At 41.7% G+C, this 18,625-nt stretch overlaps 1 protein-coding gene across 5 annotated transcripts in view; it reads right to left on the reverse strand.

Annotated features, from left to right (window-relative positions):
- TTLL5 (tubulin tyrosine ligase like 5) overlaps nucleotides 1–18,625 on the reverse strand; it is a 308,457-nt gene that overhangs the window by 41,816 nt on the left and 248,016 nt on the right. For all 5 annotated transcript variants that reach the window (XM_060133277.1, XM_060133541.1, XM_060133455.1 and 2 more), the window contains one exon: nucleotides 16,654–16,736. In XM_060133277.1, the coding sequence (XP_059989260.1) occupies nucleotides 16,654–16,736 (83 nt within the window). The remainder of the gene's footprint in view (nucleotides 1–16,653; nucleotides 16,737–18,625) is intronic.

Consider the following 18,625-nt stretch of genomic DNA (forward strand, 5'->3'; position numbering starts at 1 on the left):
TCCCTTTCCTTCTAAAGGTGCTGATCCCAAGAGGACTCCTTAATAAACTTCCTGCAAGCTAATCTACATCTTAGAGTTTGTTTTCTAGGGCACCTAGCTTTTTAAATAATATTTAACAACAATATGACCTCAAGGATCATAATGGGAGCTAATGAAGCCATGGGCATTGAATGGTGACACCACAGTAGAACTACCATTTATTGAGTAACTATCATGTGCCAAACACTGTACTAGGTGCATTACATACAGAATCTACAGTTTTTTAGTGTGTGGTAAAATACACGTAACATAAAATGAGATTGAATCAATAATCAAAAACCTCTCGATAAACAAAAGTCCAGGACCACGTGGCTACACTGGTGAATTCTACCGAACACTTAAAGAAGAATTAATACTAATCCTTCTCAAACTCTTCCAAAAAATAGAAGAGGAAGGAACACTTCCAAACTCATTTTATGAGGCCAGCATTACCCTGATACCAAAACCAGACAAGGATGCCATAGAAAACAAAAATTGCAGGCCCAATGAACAGAGATGCAAAAATCCTCCTCAACAAAATATTAGCAAACTGAATCCAACAATATATAAAAAGGATCATACACCATGATCAAGTGGAATTTACTGCAGGAGTGCAAGGATGGTTTCACATCCACAGATCAACATGATACACCACATTAAAAAAATGAAGGATAAAAATTATATCATTGCAATTGATGCAGAAAAAGCATTTGGCAAAACTAGCATCCATTTATGATACAAACTCTCAACAAAGTGGGTATAGCGGGAACATACCTCAACATAATAAAGGCTATATATGACAAGTCCACAGTTAACATCATGCTCAACCGTGAAAAGTTGATAGCTTTTCCTCTAAGATCAGGAACAAGACAAGGATGCCCACTTTTATTTGACACAGTACTGGTCTAGCCAGAGCAGTCAGACAAGAAAAAGAAACAAAAGACATCCAAATCAAAAAGCAAGAATAAAACCATCACAATTTGCAGATGGCATATTGTATACAGAGAGCCCTAAAGACTCCACCAAAAACTATTAGAACTAATAAATGAATCCAGTAAAGTTTAAGGATACAATATCAACATACAAAAATCGTTGAATTTCTATACACTAACAATGAACTATCAGAAAGAGAAGTTAAGAAAACAATTCCATTTACAACTGCATCAAAAAGAATGAAATACCTAGGAATAAATTTAACCAAAAAGGTGAAAGACCTGTACAATGAAAACTATAACATGTTGATGAAAGAAATTGAAGAAGACATAAATAAATGGAGAGATATTCTGTGCTCAGAATATCTGATTAGAAGAATTCTGGATTAGAAAAATTAATATTGTTAAAATGTCCATACTAACCAAAGCAACCTACAGATTCAATGCAATCCCTATCACAATTCCAATGGCATTTTTCACAGAAATAGAACAAACAATCCTAAAATTTGTATGGAGCTGCAGAAGACCCTGAAGAGCCAGAGCAATCCTGAGAAAGAACTAAGTTGGAGGCATCACACTATCTGATTTGAAACTATACTACACAGCTACAGTAATCAAAACAGTATGGTTCTGGCATAAAAACAGACACATAGATCAATGGAACAGAACAGAAAGCCCAGAAATGAACCTATGCATATATGACCAATTAATTTAGGACAAAGGAGCCAAGAATATACAATGGGGAAAGGATAATCTCTTCAATAAATGGTGTTAAGAAAACTGGACAGCCACATGCAAAAGAATGATGCTGGACCAACTATCTTATACCATACACAAGAATTAATTCAAAATGGACTACAGACTTGAACATTAGACTTGAAACTGTAAAACTCCTAGAAGAAAACATAGGAAGTAATAAGCTCCTTGACATCAGTCTTGGTGATGATTTTTTGGATTAGACACCAAAAGCAAAGGCAACAAAAGGAAAAATAAACGAGACTACATCAAACTAAAAAGCTTCTGCACAGCAAAGGAAACTATCAACAAAATGAAGGCAACCTATGGAATGGGAGAAAATATTTACAAATAATATATCTGATAAGGGATTAATATCCAAAACATAAAAAACCTCATACTACTCAATAACAATAAAACCAAACAATCCAATTTAAAAACGGGCAGAGACTCTGAATAGACACTTTTCCAAAGGAGACATACAAATGGGCAACAGGTATATGAAAAGGTGCTCAACATCACTAATCACCTGGGAAATGAAAATCAAAACCACAATGAGCTATCACCTAATACCTGTGAGAATGGCTAATACCAAAATGACAAGAATAACAAGTGTTGGCGAGGGTGCGGAGAAAAGGGAACTCTTGTACACTGCTGATGGGAATGTAAATTGGCACAGCTACTGTGGAAAACAGTATGGAGGTTCCTCAAAAAAATCAAAAATAGAACTACCATATAATCCAGCAATTCCACTTCTGGGTATTTATCTGAAGAAAACGAAAACAGTAACTGGACAAGATATATTCAACCCATGTTCACTGCAACATTGTTTACAATAGCTAAGATATGAAAACAACCAAAATGTCTATTGGTGGGTGAAATGGATAAAGAAAATGTGGTAGGTATACACAACAAAATATTACTCAGCCATAAAAAAGAATGAAATCTTGCCATTTGTGACAACATGGATGGACCTTGAAGGCATTAAGCTAAGTGAAATAAATCAGACAGAGAAAAACAAATACTTGTATGATCTCACTTATAGGTGAAATCTGAAAAAAAAAAAAAAAACAACAGAAACAAAAAACCAAGTTCACAGATACAGAGAACAGATTGGTGGTTGTCAGAAGTGAGGGGAGGGGGAAAATGTATCATCTTAAACATTTTTAAGGGAACAGTTTGGTGGCATTAAGTACAGTCACATGTTTGTGCAATCATCACCACCATCTACCTCCAGAACTCTTTTCATCTTAAAAAACTGAAACTCTGGACTTCCCTGGTGGTGCAGTGGTTAAGAATCCACCTGCCAATGCAGGGGACATGGGTTCAAGCCCTGGTCCGGGAAGTTCCCATATGTCACAGAGCAACTAAGCTCATGCGTCACAACTACTGAGCCTGCGCTCTAGAGCCCATGCACCACAACTACTGAAGCCTGCGCGCCTAGAGCCCGTGCTCTGCAACGAGAAGCCACCACAATGAGAAGCATGCACACCGCAACAAAGAGCAGCCCCCGCTCACTGCAACTAGAGAAAGCCTGCGCGCAGCAACAAAGACCCAGTGCAGCCTAAATAAATAAATAAATAAATAATATAAAAAAACCCTGAAACTCGGTACCATTAAAAAATAACTTCCATTCTACCCTCCCTCCAGCTGCTGGCAACCATCATTCTACTTTCTGTCTCTATGTATTTGACTACTCTAGGTCCCACACATAAGTGGAAATGATACAGTATTTGTCATTTTGCGACTGGCTTATTTAACTCAGCATAATGTCCTCAAGGTTCATCCATGTTGCAGCATGTGTTAGAAATTCTTTCTTTCTTAAGGTTGAATAATATTCCATTGTATGTGTATAACCACATTTTGTTTATCCATTCATCTATTGATGGATACTTGGGTTGTTTCTACCTTTCAGCTATTGTGAATGCTGCTGCTATGAGTATGGGCGTACAAATATCTGTTCAAGACCTTGCTTTCAGTTCTTTTGAGCACATACACAGAAGTAAAATTGCTGAATTGCATGGTAATTCTGTTTTAAATTTTTTTTAGGAGCCACCAGAAGAGGCTGTACCATTTTACCCTCTCACCAATGGTACACACAAGAGTTCCATTTCTCCATATCCTTGCCAAAACTAGTTATTTTCTGCTTTTTTCTTTAAATCTTTTTTTTTTTTTATAAATTCGTTTTATTTATTTATTTGGCTGTGTTGGGTCTTCGTTTCTGTGTGAGGGCTTTCTCTGGTTGTGGCGAGCAGGGGCCACTCTTCATCGCGGTGCGCGGGCCTCTCACTGTTGCGGCCTCTCCTGTTGCGGAGCACAGGCTCCAGATGCGCAGGCTCAGTAGTTGTGGCTCATGGGCCCAGTTGCTCCGCAGCATGTGGGATCTTCCCAGATCAGGGCTCGAACCCGTGTCCCCTGCATTGGCAGGCAGATTCTCAACCACTGCGCCACCCGGGAAGCCCTCTGTTTTTTTAAAAAATAGTAGCCACCCTAATGAGTATAAGGTGTTATCTCATTATGATTTTGATTTGTACTTCTTTTATGATTAGTGATGTTGAGCATCTTTTCACGTGCTTATTGACCATTTGCATATCTTTGGAGAAATGTCTATTCCAGTCCTTTGCCCATTTTTATCTTTTTTTTTTTTTTGATGTTGGGGGTAGGAGTTTATTAATTAATTAATTTATTTTTGCTGTGTTGGGTCTTCGTTTCTGTGCAAGGGCTTTCTCTGGTTGTGGCAAGCGGGGGCCAGTCTTCATCGTGGTGTGCGGGCCTCAAGCGGGGCCACTCTTCATTACGGTGTGCGGGCCTCTCACTACCGCGGCCTCTCTTGTTGCGGAGCACAGGCTCCAGACGCGCAGGCTCAGTAGTTGTGGCTCACGGGCCCAGTTGCTCCATGGCATGTGGGATCTTCCCAGACCAGGGCTCAAACCCGTGTCCCCTGCATTAGCAGGCAGATTCTCAACCACTGCGCCTCCATGGAAGCCCCCTGCCCATTTTTAAATCAGGTTGATTGGTTTTTGTTGTTGAGGCAATCTATAATCTTTACATCAGTCCTGCAAGATTGATGTTTTTATGCTTATTGTACAGATGAGAAAACTGACACTCAAAGAGGTTATGTGATTAGCCCATGGTTGCCAACTGGGAAGTGGTGGAGCCCAGACAGGCCACGCTAACTTCAGAGTTATGCTCTTCCTAGTTTACACTGGAATTCTTACAAAAGTTAGGTATTGTAACTAATGATGACAGTGATACTACCATACGGCACTGAACTTGAAGGAAGAGGAAGGAAGGAAGGTGAAAGGTAATAAGGGTTGAGAGAACTTTAGTTTTGTTTTCGAGAACATAGTACAAACAAAAAGTGTAACATATGACTCCAGAACCATAATGATAAATTTTAAACTATAATCAATACTAGGCAGAGCTCTAATATTAGGGTACAGTGTCCAGTTTCAGGTACTGTACAATTTAAGAGGAGCCTGAAGAATTCATGGAGAGCTCGGGAGAGAATAAAAAAGACAGTTCAGTTTTGAAAAGCAAAACCTAATCTGTGTGATAAAGTTAAAGTGCCCCAATTCGTTGGTATAGAGAAAAAAAAAAGCTGAAGGATAATGTTTTTCAAAAACTAAACCTCATTTTAACTTTGTTCCCTTATAATGAGATCCTTGGATGTGGTCTAAAATAGAACATCTTTATCCTGAATTCTTCACTGTAACAGAATATAGCAAGGTTATGAATGTGTATGAGGTTGTTATCTGAAGGGTAATGACCAGTCATTCTTTATTTTATAGGAAGTAGTTTTAAAATATTGCCAGAAATAGGTTAGAAATACTAGGTAATTTATAAGGTAGGTGTGATTCTAATTTTGAAGATTATTTAATAATAAAATGCATTATTTGTGAAATTTTCATTGAAAGATTTCATCTTCTGAGGTTAAGCATTTTACCTGAAGCCAGAAGAATAGAGGGAATAAACTATTTTCCAAAAAAATTTTATGTGTGTTATGCATTCTTTTCTTAAGGGCGGGTATTACAAAGTAATGAAGTATTTTAGATGTTGCTAGGAATTTAAGAAATTTACAGAACGTAATCCTGCCTTCAAGGAGTTTCTGGTCACACTGAAGAGACAGTTCACCCTAGAAGTAAGTAGTGATAAAAGATGACAAAAAACAGCGAAGTGTTGAACGTTGTGATATAAAATGTAAGTGCTCTAGGGATTTAAAAAATGGCAAGATACATGGAATTATGTGAGTAAGGATTATTGGAGGGGACAAAACTTAACTGGATCCTTAAAGGATAAGAAGCATTTGCATATGTGGATAGGTATTCCAGATATGGCCAAAGAATACACAAAGAAAGAAATATGAAAATCCTCTCATTCATCTATTCGATCTGAATTTCTTAAGTCCCTACTATGGGCTGGGCACTATGCTAAGCCTTGGGGTTTCAGAGTCAAATCACAGCTGACCCTTGCCTTCCAGGGAATTACAGTCTAATGGAGGAAACAGTCAAGTAATCCCTAAGGATACTAGAGTGTTGTAAGTGTCACAGTAGAGGTAATCAGAATTTCATTGGAGCACAGTCAGAAAGTGTCTCTATCAGACTGGGCATGCGAATGGGCAAGAGGAGGCAATGGTGTGCAGGCACCGGAAACTACATACAAATAAAGGCACAGAGAAGAAATACGCCGTACGATTGGGGTGAGACTATCGCTTAGCTTCCACAGTTTTCACAAGATGTCACCTGTGTCACCTGCTTTCCAAAGCATATAGATGCATCTTCAACCAGTAAAGTAGAAGACTAGGTGTCCGGGCTTTTGCCTAAGAGCACAGCGAGCTCTTACTAAGCAATCAATTGAGAGAAGTTGTATTTTCGGGTTGTCTAAGGCACACGCAATCCATCCAGTCCTCTAAATAACCAATTATCTTACCCTTGGATTATGCTGGACCACAAAGAAACTAAGGTTACGTTAGTTTTGTCCTTCACAAAACCGTCTTCATTGATTTGCACTGAAATATTTTGCCTTCATGTTGGTCATGCCAAGAAAGACGACCTACTTCTGTTATGTTAGGTTGCTGAGGGCACTATTACTTCATTCAGTGTCCTCTACCTAAAGTAGGAAAATACTTCTTTTGGAGTAAGAGCTAGGAAAAAGCTTAATTTTCCCCCAGAGTATTTTTCCCTTCTTTATAATGAGAACTATATACTTTTATTTATCACACTTCCCTTTTGGTCCTGGTTGTTAGGAGATTCAGAACCAAATTTAACCTCAATTATAGTAATTTTCTTTGGTCTCATATTTGGAAATTTTGAAATATCTTTTTTCGGCCTTGATTTTCCCTTTATATTTTATTATTCTATTACACATGGTTTTATATTTTAAGACTCTGCTAGAGATGAAAAGTCTATGCTGTACCTGCCTAGCTACAGTCTCACCTGAAGAAAACTGCCAGAAATGCATACGTTGGCAACTTCTCATCACATAATCGTGCTAACAGCAGAAGCAGCCTGGCATCTGGAAGGCAGCAGCCGCCTACCTTTTGTTCTGCACACCAGTGACACTTTGCTGGATGAATGAATGGAAAATATTTTGATTCTGTCTTTTAAAGCTGAATGCAGAAAGTGGGGAGAGAAAGAATCTCACAGAGAGAGGTCGAGCCGTGAGTATGGCAGAGCTGTTAACCTGGGAACAACGGAAGCCAGTTGCCGAGCAACTGGTCATAGGATGGACTAACAGACTCGCTGTTTAGCCACTATAGCTGCTAACTGTCCCAGGTAATGTTGTAGGTTTTCATGAGGTCTGGTTCTTGAGACCGTTTCTTCCCTGTGCTTATGTAACTTTCGGTAACAGAGGTAAACTGAGGGTATCTCTCGTCTCAACAATCAAAAGGCTACTGTAGACAACCCAAACCCTCTGCATAAAAAGGGGAGGGTAAGAATATGTACCATGCATGATGGTGACTTACACTGGAGAACAGCAGAAGGGAGGAGTAAATATAAAATAGAAGGCCTGAGAGAAGTCACATTTCTAAACATTGCACATTACAATGGCTGATGAGTAACTATAAACAAATCATTATCTAATAAAATTTGCAGCTCAGCCATGAAGAAATTAAAAAATAGCTTGTCAAATTCCAAAATATCTTCATTTTGAACTTGTCACATGTCTTAATTTCCCTGGGAAGCAAATTAGAAGTGAATGGCGGGGGGGAAAAACCTCAAAGTCATTTTTCAGTCCAGCTGATATAAAAAAAAGAGTGATTTGTCTACCCAATAACAAAAACCAACCAACAAACAAGTAACACTAAAACAGCAACTTCTAACCAGCTGACTTTTCTCTTCACACCCTCTTACAACCAGGTCGGCTTTCCCAGGTATATCCCCATTTTATACTGGGGATACGTGCTATGTTTTATTGATGTAGCTAAAGGGACATTCCACACATTCAAGCTGCTCCTCTCTGGTATCACATAACTAGTTATCCTGGGTTTAAGTTTCAAGAGAAGAGGGCTCCTTGATACTTACAGAAGCCCTGAATGGACATACTTGCATGTCCAAAAGGCAAGAACAAAGAACTACAGGAGACTGTTGTTTTACTAGTGATGCTCTTCATTCTGGGGACTTAAGAGAATCTGAGTCTTTTGCCTTACAATCATAACTGGAAAGGATACAGAATAAATACCAATGCCAACCATGCCAACAGGGCAATATACTGCAAGTCACCTTTCTCCACGCCCTGCATTACCTACCTACACTCTTTGCGACCCAGTTCAAATTCTACAGATCAGGCAAGCAGAGCTGTAAATATTTCCATGGGCAAAACTTGTTTTTTTCCAAAGACAGGCATGGCTTAGCATGCTGTTTTCTTTCTTTAGAACTTTTAGGGGCAATTATGTCCTACGGATAAAAGGATGGTAAAGCAAAGGTATGTCCCTATAACAAGCATCTCATTGAAGCTAGAAGCGCGATGTGTGGGTTCATGGGATGAATAACCACAGAGTATAGATTGATAACTTGTAGTGATAAGTATATAGACTCCCAGAGTATGGCAACGTTATACTGGTTACTTGCCCAATTCAGAACTACAAGAACAAACAGGATCTTTTTCCACTCAAAGTGAATGGATATTACACAGGACAGCACAAATCTGCTACAAGATGCAGTGGCAGGTACAGCTCTAACAGTGCACGGTGCCAGGCATTTTTTCCAGGAGGCATGTGTGCTTCTGTAACGTAAATGTAAGTTGAGAAAGGAGCCAATGCACTTCCCTTGTCTCTTAGTAACAAAGTAGTAATTGTTAACAATTGAAGAATCATCACTCCTCTTTTGGGGCTTTGCCAGCTCAGCAAGAGACAATATCAGTTTTCAGATGTTATCTCAGTAGTCCATTTCTTAATCTGTTTCAGAAATAGAGTTCCCTGGTTTTCTTTAAGGCAAATGAACTCCCTTTGGGTGGGTTCTTAGAAGTACCCACCTTTTTCCCCCACAAACTGAAATCCAGGCTGTTTCCTCCCCCATTTCCAACCAGGTTGTTCAGCTATGTTTGAGTTTTGTTGCTGAATGTAGAAAGAGTTACTAAATGAAATGAAAGAGGCCTCAGGACAGGAAAGCATGAAATTTCAATGGCTGGCAGCCAGGCGATCTTGCCATGTAGAGGGATCCACATCCTTCTTGTGTGGCTGCAGCCAGACTGAGACTAGCAAAACACATACTGTTAAAACATCACTTGTGCAATACAGCCTATAATGAAGTAAGTACTGTGACCAGTTGCTTAGAACTGGGTGATACAAACCTAATTGATTCAGATTCTTTCCTGGTTCCTTGTACTACAAATCAAAGTTATTCTTCCTGCTGATGTCTGTTCTAAGAACGTACATGTCGGGTATGGTGTGCAACGGTCCGCACGGCCAAGGAGGATATAAGAACAAGGCCTGGCAGGAAGAAGTTGATTTTACTTGCAGGTCCCAGAGAGGGGGTCACTGCACGCCACGCAGGGTCACGGGGCAAATATCAGCGTGCTCAGGAGACAGAAGACAGGAGTGAGGGGAAAGTCTAGGCCAGAGCCTTATTTGGGGTTTCCTTGGGAAAGGCTAGGCAGGGCAGGGTAAACAGCTTAAGACTGGCTAGTTTAAATAATTCGGGCGGGCTTTGGGCTATAGGGGTGGTCTCTAGCTGCCTGGCTCCTGGCGCTGGAGTGATTTAGGGCAAGGGAAATTTTGACTTGCCATGTGAGAGTTAGATAAGGAGGTGGTCGGGGATATAAATGTAGGATTGGCTGGTTTGTGTGTGAAAGGCATGCTTGTGGGCAAGTTGTTATTATCTTTAGGAATTAGCTCGCCTGGCAGGGGCAGTCTGTAAGGTCCCCAAATGCCAAAGCAATAAGAATACAGAAAATATAGTTAAGATACTTGACTCTGTGACGAATGGATGTCAAATTGACAATAAAGAATCCAAGAAGACACAGAATAATGCATATATTTAAATACGACACTTGCCTGGGGCAGCATATTGGGGGTCTTAAATAGTCTTGAGTCCCCAATATCCTTCAGCACCTCTCATTCTTTGATAAGAACAACTGATGCTTTGTCAGTCTTATATATAACATGCTAGGCAAACACATGTCAAATCCTTGAATTTAACCCGACTGCCTCTCTAAACCCATATATGAAGAGGTTCTAGGACTGTCACAGCTGGTGGTGACATTCATTCATGACTGTGGATGGGATGAAGGGGTCTCTGCCCAAGCAGTGATTCTGTCTACACTGCATTTAAACAAAAATAAAGCATGCATCTGGGTGATGGGCTGTGGACTCTGGGGTTCTGCCTCTTTACTTTGTAAACTACCTAACTCCCCTGATCAAGGAGAGGCAGCCCACTGCCATCTGCCATCTGCCAGGCCTGCCCCTGGAGTCTCCCAGCAGTATGCTGCACCTACTGTCTCTGGGTTCACACACATCTGGCATGTGGTCTCACCACCTCAATACAGCATCCCCCATCTTTATGTACAGCTCAGGCTCAGTGGGGCTGTGTTTGCAACACAGATTTAAGTGTTGAGAGATGGGCTCTTTCCCAAGGCTTTTTTGCTGATGATCCTATTTTGCCATGTAATGTTCTGGGTGGATTTTAAGGGATACTAGTGAAATAGGTTCAAGGAAAGTGATATTACAACTGAGGCAAGTCCAAGTCTCACAGTCCTGGAAACGGACGGACATTAGTGCTTCTTGGCAGGCTGCTGGTTTGGTTTGGAGCTTGATGTCATATTCATTCTTCTGGCTGCCAGTCTCCTGAAGGAAATATTGACCTTCTTGCTTTAGCTTTCTATAATATATGTTATTAGTGATGAACACATCACCGGATAGGCTGCTTAGTATCAGGATTAAAGGACCATTGGTTAAGTATTACCAATGCAACTCTGGTTGTTTTCAGTTTCTCTGGTACATTTTGGTAGGTAGATGACCAAGCCATGGATTTGGTGTTCCCTTCTCTCTTCTCATTCCTTTTTGGAAAGAGTTTAGATGGGCTGGGGAAAGATATTTGAAGCTTTCTGATCCAATGTAAATGAATCCTGTGGTGGGTAAATAATTTTCCTCCCTCCTTTGCTCTCCTGGGGTAGTTTGATGAATAATGCCTCTCAAATAAGTTTATAAATATTCTCCTAGAGGTAAGAAGAGTATTAAGCTCATAGCAGGTGTGCCATTAATGCTTTAGTGTGTAGGGTAGAGCAAAGAGGAAAGAAATCATCAAAACTTTGCAGTTTCATTGAATTTTCTGGAAAGTTTTGAAGGCGATAGCTGGGAACAAAATACTGGGGGTAGCACTGATGAAGTGTGGGTACAGCCTCACATGATCAAAGTCAGGCCATTTCTTTAATGTAGGAGCTTTTTTTTGGATGAGTGGTAGGATGGGGTTTATAGTTCGTTTTGCTGCCAATTATAGTATATGCTTATATTAAGTAACTCAGAAAGAAACTTAATCAATCTCACAAAAAAATTTTAAAAAATGTGTTCCCTGCCTGTCTCCCATTAGCTGAAAATCCAGTTCACAAACTATCCAGCGGTAGTCTAAAAGCCTTTTTAATAATAAATATCTTTAATAAAAAATATTCATTCTCGGGCTTCCCTGGTGGCACAGTGGTTGAGAGTCCGCCTGCCGATGCAGGGGATGCGGGTTCATGCCCCGGTCCGGGAAGATCCCACATGCCATGGAGCGGCTGGGCCCGTGAGCCATGGCCGCTGAGCCTGCGCATCCGGAGCTTGTGCTCCGCAACGGGAGAGGCCACAGCAGTGAGAGGCCCGCGTACCGCAAAAAAAAAAAAAAAAAAAAAAAATATTCATTCTCTTTAGATGATATTGTAATTTGATCTTCAAATGTCATGCTTTTCAGTATAGTCTGTTACATTTTACCTATGAATAACTCAATTTTGGCTTTAGTTTCTTTCTCTGATTGGCCTGAATGTCCCCATACTTTTCATCAAATGCCTCCATAATAGTAAGGAAATTTCTTACTGCCACAGTGCCACCTACTGGTAGGTCAACATAGAAGCAAGCTAGCAGTAGTTTGACCCACAGATTTGGAGTCCTTCTGAGCTCTGGTTTTATAAAATGCCAATTTCCTTGTCATTTTGAGAAAATATCACTTCTCTTGACAGCTATTAAGTCTCTTGCTGTGGCGTAAAGTCAGCAAGTTATAATTTAAAAAATGCTCTTATTTCTTACTGTTACCTTAAATTGGCCCTGACTTCACCGACTTTGATTTTCTCTGTCCTATAACTGTAGCAAGGGCTCCAGACTGTGTGGGCAAGGGTTTGGATCTGGCAAAAATAACTTGGGGAGCGTCCAAAGATCCTGAAAAATGTAAAAAAAATCCCCACTTAACACTTTATTTAATCTTGGCTGAAAGGACAAGAGGTCAAATCTAAAATTAGACTTTAGGGGATCATCATTCTCCCCGATGCTGGCGTGCCATTTCCAGCCAAACATCATAGCCATCCTCTCTCTCTCTCGCTTTCTAACATCATTAAAAGTGGGTAGTAGACCCAAATTCTTGTCCCTTTGACTCTGGGGAGAGAAGAACGTTTTGGGAGCAATAAAGGGTATAAGACACTAGGGCAAGCATCTCAAGAGTTTATTTTTATTATTAATTTATTATACTCCAAATCCACCCGGGATCTCCAACAACTATACAACGCATGTGAAACGAACAAGAATCTGATAGTGAAAATAGGTCAGTCTGCTGAGAGCTGCCAGGCAAATAATTTCATTTGAAAGTCAAAGTGATTTCTAGATCCTTAGGGTTTGGGCTCCACTGGGTTTACTTTATATTAAAATAAGTTCCTTTCTCTTGTTGTCTCACTTAGAGACAACGAAGTGGGCAGGCAGAGGCACAGTGACGTGCTGCTGCCTTGTCCCCACGCAAAGAGCATAAAGCTACCCTGAATTTTACCAGGGTCTGAAATGATAAACGCTTAACGCGGGACACTGCTTCTCACTCCTTGTAGATGTAATCCAGCATTGGTGTTCAAAAGGTGGTATGGTCCCTTCCTCCAACTATAGATCTACAAGAGCTTAAAAAAAAAAAAAAAAAAAAAAAAGTTGGGCGGAGTGCATATAGAGGCTGGGCTCCAGGACAGGAAAAGCTTAGGCATAAGCTAAGCGGCTGGGATGAGGGCAGCTGGTATGGCTTCAGGCCCTACAACAATGGTAGTTTACACCATCAAATCAGCATGAGAGAAATGCCAGTTATCTAATCTGTTGCTCTCTGCTATTTTAGTTCACCATCACCACTTCAGACCTCAAGAAGAACACCATGGTTATAAAGAAGGAAGGCCAATGGCTTTGGCTTTGAGCCAAAGGCCCTCACTCCAGCTTCCTTCTCAGATTTCCAAATTTGCTGACTCTACACCTTCCCCTTTTATAGCAAACACAGAATATATAGCCTGAGGTAGGGAAGTCAAGGAAAGTTAACACTCATGGAGCATTCCAGGCACTCTGCTAAGAGCTTTCCCATTCACTACCTCATTTAATGTTCATAGTAACAAGAATGCCACTAGGCCACCATCAGCGGGAAAGGACTGACTTGCTTTTCAACAGCGCCCTGGGATGAACCACTATCTATCTCATTCAGACTATCTGACGAACAAGGTCGCACAGCTTGAAGGCCTGGTTGGGCTAGACTTAAAGAAGGGTCAAGGGGTCAGGAAGCAGACTTTTGCTATATTCACGGACTCAATAACTGAGTTAACCAGACCAGACAGGGGCTAAATACCTTTCATAGTCAGTTTAGTGATTCCTATACACGCAAAACTTCCCAGCTCTCAGAGAGATGTGTAAACGTTTTGACTTATTAGGGGTTGTTCTTCCTTCTTGTGGGTTTAAAGAAAAATGTTTTTAATAGCAACCTAACCTTCTCCCTGTTAAAGGACATGCTTCTAAACCCCTAGAATAACACCTTTAAACCTATGTGTAATAAAGAAAAACATAATTTGTAGGTAAAACACTTAAGTGCCAGGTAGTTATTTACTAGCTCTATAAATGACTCTAACAGGGCTAGTTATTATTATGTTGCTAAGGTAAAAGATTTATTGGGAAGTATGGAAAGTGCCTGAACCTTGCTACATCATGTTCATCAGCATTTCTTTAAGTATCAGGAACACCAGGAAAGTCATAGAAGAGGAACAAATTCAAAGGACTTTAGAGGCCCAGAGTCATTTGGAGACAACAGCAGTAAACAGCAGGCTACCTAAACAAGGTGAGAAGAATACTGCACTTACCTTAAGGTAGAAGCAGGGAGAAAAGATAGATATTAGAAGCCAGGGAGAAGTACAACTCCTCCTTGCTCTGTGGTTTTATACTGATACCAAATTCAGTACAACTGTTACAAAAACTTCTAAGTACCGTCAACAGTCGGTAAACACTAATTCATGATCAAGATGCTGAAAGTATGACCCACCTGTCCCTCAAATTTCCAACTTGCTCACCCAGAGTGCACGCAAAGAGTTCAATTCCATACTTAATGTATCAATTAGACACACAAATGAAATACGCAGGTTTCCTGGATCTCCTCAGCTTTGGAAGCGTCTCCAGCCTCAGCAAATCTGAAGAGCTACAGAGGCTCTAAAAGCCGTCTCTCATGGAAACCCTGCAACTAGTCCATGGTTCTCTTAGCCACTCACTTCTCAGGCCATAAGAGTTCCAAGGTGGAAATTTCACTTCCTTAAAAATAACTACCATCTTCTAGCAATTCTTTTTTTGGGGAAAGGGGGGTTTATATTCCCATCAAATATTTCTGGAATTCAGGTTCAAAGAGTTTAAGTGGAAAACAAAATCTTTATACTCTTTTCATATTATTACCTGACTTGGGTGCAGTTATAGAGCCTTTCTCTGTATACTGCTTCCTTTAAACCTCACAGTAAGCCTATGAGGTATATGGAATTATCCCCATAATACAGTCAAACTAACCAGGCTCCTTAGCGATCTTGTAATCATTTGAAGGTGTATTACGTCACACACACACACACACACACACACACACACACACACACACACACACACACACACACACACACACACACACACACACACACACACACACACACACACACACACACACACACACACACACACACACACACACACACACACCCTGCCCTTAAGCTCCTCGATGGCTCCCCACTGCTCTCAAGAACAAGTTCCCTCCCCGGCTCATAGGCTGGCCCTGCTACCTCTACAGCCTATTCTCTTGCCACTCCTGGCTCAGATCCCAGTCCTCAGGACGAGGGCTCCCTGAACACAGCACCTTTTCACCACCCGCCCCCTTCCCTCAACTGGCCTTTGCCCACATTTTTCCCTCTTCCTGGAACTCCTTCCACCCCGCACCTCCCCTCTCCTGGCTGACCTGTCTACAGTCAAACCCCAGCTTAGATGCTTCTTCCTCTAGGAAGTCCTCCCCAATCCCTAAAGAGCCGGGGTCAGGTTGGCCCTTGGGTTCAAACACTGCTTCACCATTCACTAGCTGTGAGATTTGAGATAACGTTTCATAATCTGTCTGTGCCTTTATTTCTTCAGCCGTAAAACGAGGACTACAGCTGCTACGTTATATGCATGCTTTGTGAACAAACGTTAAGCGTTCAGAAGTGTGCCTGACACACAGCGATGCGCCAAGGCTGTCTATTGTCATTCTCTGCGTCCCCAGTGCCAGACATCCCTCCCCACCCCACACAGCAGGCTCCCGCTGACCTCCCTCTCTCCCAGCCTCGAGGTTCCCTGACAGCAGGGACTGTCTAGTTCACCCTTTACGCACCCCAGTGCCCAGCATGTTACTTTCTCCACAGGAGGTGCTCAAAAAAAAAAAACACTTGTTGAGTTGAATCCAAGTGGATTTGCTTTCAATCTTCTGATTACCTATTAGTGTATTTTTATGAATTATTCCTCACAGAAAACTATCCCTGGACCAATGATGCCTGACTTCTATGTTGAGAGGCTTGAGGTCCTCAGCAACTACCTGGCAACCGACTATGACATTAGCATGACAGGACGCAGATTAGACCACAGCTCCAGCTCTGCATGCCTGGATCGTCTCCCACAGGCCCCTTGACTTTCTGAGCTTCTGTTTTCTCACATGGAGGTGACAAAGCTATACCTCACAGGGTTGTGGTGAGGATTTAGTGTGAGATACTACATGTGGAAATACCATAGAAACAGTAAAACACCAGTCAAATACAGGCTTTTTACTAAATGCTGCAAATCTGATAACATTCTACCAGACGGGGAAATTTTGCCTACCCCAAACTAGTTCTGGAAAACCATTTCATCCTAAAATGTCGCTGTCATTTGGAAGAAGAGAGTAACAAAATGCCCACTTGCCAGTGCTCCAGAGGCCTGGATGCTTCGTTCTCTGAGCTGGAGCTCTCTTCAGAGGCAGGAGAGAACTTGCTGGCCCAGACCCTGCCCGCTGTCCCACCTGGAACTGACCTGTGGAGCTGGTGATGGGCACAAAGGCTGCAGAGTTAAGGCTGCTCTGGAGTCCGTCCAGCTGCCCTTCTGTGGAGGACGCTCTGAAACACAAGCAGCTTGGTTAGACCTGCAGACAGAAAGGTGAGGTCAACTACAGCCCTGCAATGGCTCTGCCTCTTGCTTTTGGTGTTGCCACTCATTCCCTTTCTTCTTTCAAGTCAAATGTCGTCTTTTCAGAAAGAACTTCTAAGACCAACCTATCCCCTACTTCTGAAATGTTACATATTTTAAAATTTATTGTTCATCTCTCCCCATTGGAACACAGCTTCGAGAAAGCACGGGCTTTGATCACTACTGTGTCCCCAGTGCCTAAGCATTCAACAAATACTTACTGAATGAATAAATTAAGTTCCTGGTATTGACTTGGATAAATCATAAATAAAGACATTAAAAAAAAAAAGTTTCACGTAGAGCAGTGATTCTCAACTGGGGGAGGGAGGGGGGCAGATTTTGCTTCCTCCCCCCACCCTCTCACAGGGGACACTTGGTGATGTTGAGATATCTGTGGTTGTCACAACTGCGGGGCCTATAGCATCCAGTGGGTAGAGGCCAGGAATGGTGCTAAGCCTTTCCTACGGTGCACTAGGAAGTGCCCCAAAACAAAGAATATTCTGGTCCAAGATGTCAACTGTGCCGAGGTTGAGAAGCCATATACAGAGGCACCTCCCCTCGTGCCACCGTTGACAAGAGATAGGACAGAGTATATTAGATTCTTTGGGCACAGTTTCCCCAGCCACTTGTCTTAGAAGTTCTATGACCGGCCTGATGCCCTACAGACCACGCCAGGTCTCCCTGTTATAGGCTCTTACAGCTTTGTCATTCTTTCATTGCATTTACCAAAATTATAGAACCGTGTAACTGGTCGCTTAACAGCTGTCATCCTTGCTAGAATGTGCGTTCCATGAAGACAGAGACTGCTTCAGTCTCATTCAGTGTTGTATCCATAGCTCCTAATATTGCATTTTGCACATACTAGGTACTTAATAAATATTTTTTGAAGTAATCTCACCCACTGCCCCATTAATACACTTATTTGTTAGGCCCATCTCCCTTGACTTTAGCTGACATGTAACAATTTTACCTGGGAGATTCAAGTTCTCATACTCGGTTCTTTATTTGTTGAGCAGCATCCAACCCAACCTGTAGTACCTTCGCCCAACACTACTTTTCCATTTACTCTCTCAAGCAAAAAATACTCATTAAGCATTCCTAGCTTTGTGCTAGTGAGGAGGTAGGCATTTGGCAAATCCATAAGATACAAACTGTGTGATAAATGCTACGGAGAAAAAGCACAAGGTGTTATGAGAGAATGAAACAGGGAACCTGATTTAGATGGTGAGGAGAAAGGGATTTCCCTGGTGGCCTAGTGGTTAGGATTCAGGCTTTTACTGCCGTGGCCCAGGATCAACCCCTCCCTGGTCAGGGAACAGAGATCCCCCAAGTCACGCTGCGCGGCCAAAAGAAAAAACCTCTTCAAAAAATAAATAAATAGGGCTTCCCTGGTGGCGCAGTGGTTAAGAATCCATCTGCCAACGCAAGGGCGGGTTCGAGCCCTGGTCCAGGAAGATCCCACATGCCGCAGAGCAACTAAGCCTGTGTGCCACAACTACTGAGCCTGCGCTCTAGAGCTCCCATGCCACAACTACTGAGCCCGTGTGCCACAACTACTGAAGCCCGCGTGCCTAGAGCCCGTGCTCTGCAACAAGAGAAGCCACCGCAATGAGAAGCCCGCGCACCGCAACGAAGAGCAGCCCCCGCTCGCCACAACTAGAGAAAGCCCGCGCACAGCCAAAAATAAATGAATGAAAAATTTAAAATAAATAAATAAATGAAATTTTAACTAACTAAATAAAAACCATTAGTTGTGTACATGGTGAGGAGAGTGGTGAAGGATGGCCTTTCTGAGGAAATCGTGCTTCAGGCACGTCCT

Source organism: Lagenorhynchus albirostris, chromosome 1 (genome assembly GCF_949774975.1).
Source record: "Lagenorhynchus albirostris chromosome 1, mLagAlb1.1, whole genome shotgun sequence".
In the NCBI taxonomy this organism is placed as follows: Eukaryota; Metazoa; Chordata; class Mammalia; order Artiodactyla; family Delphinidae; genus Lagenorhynchus; species Lagenorhynchus albirostris.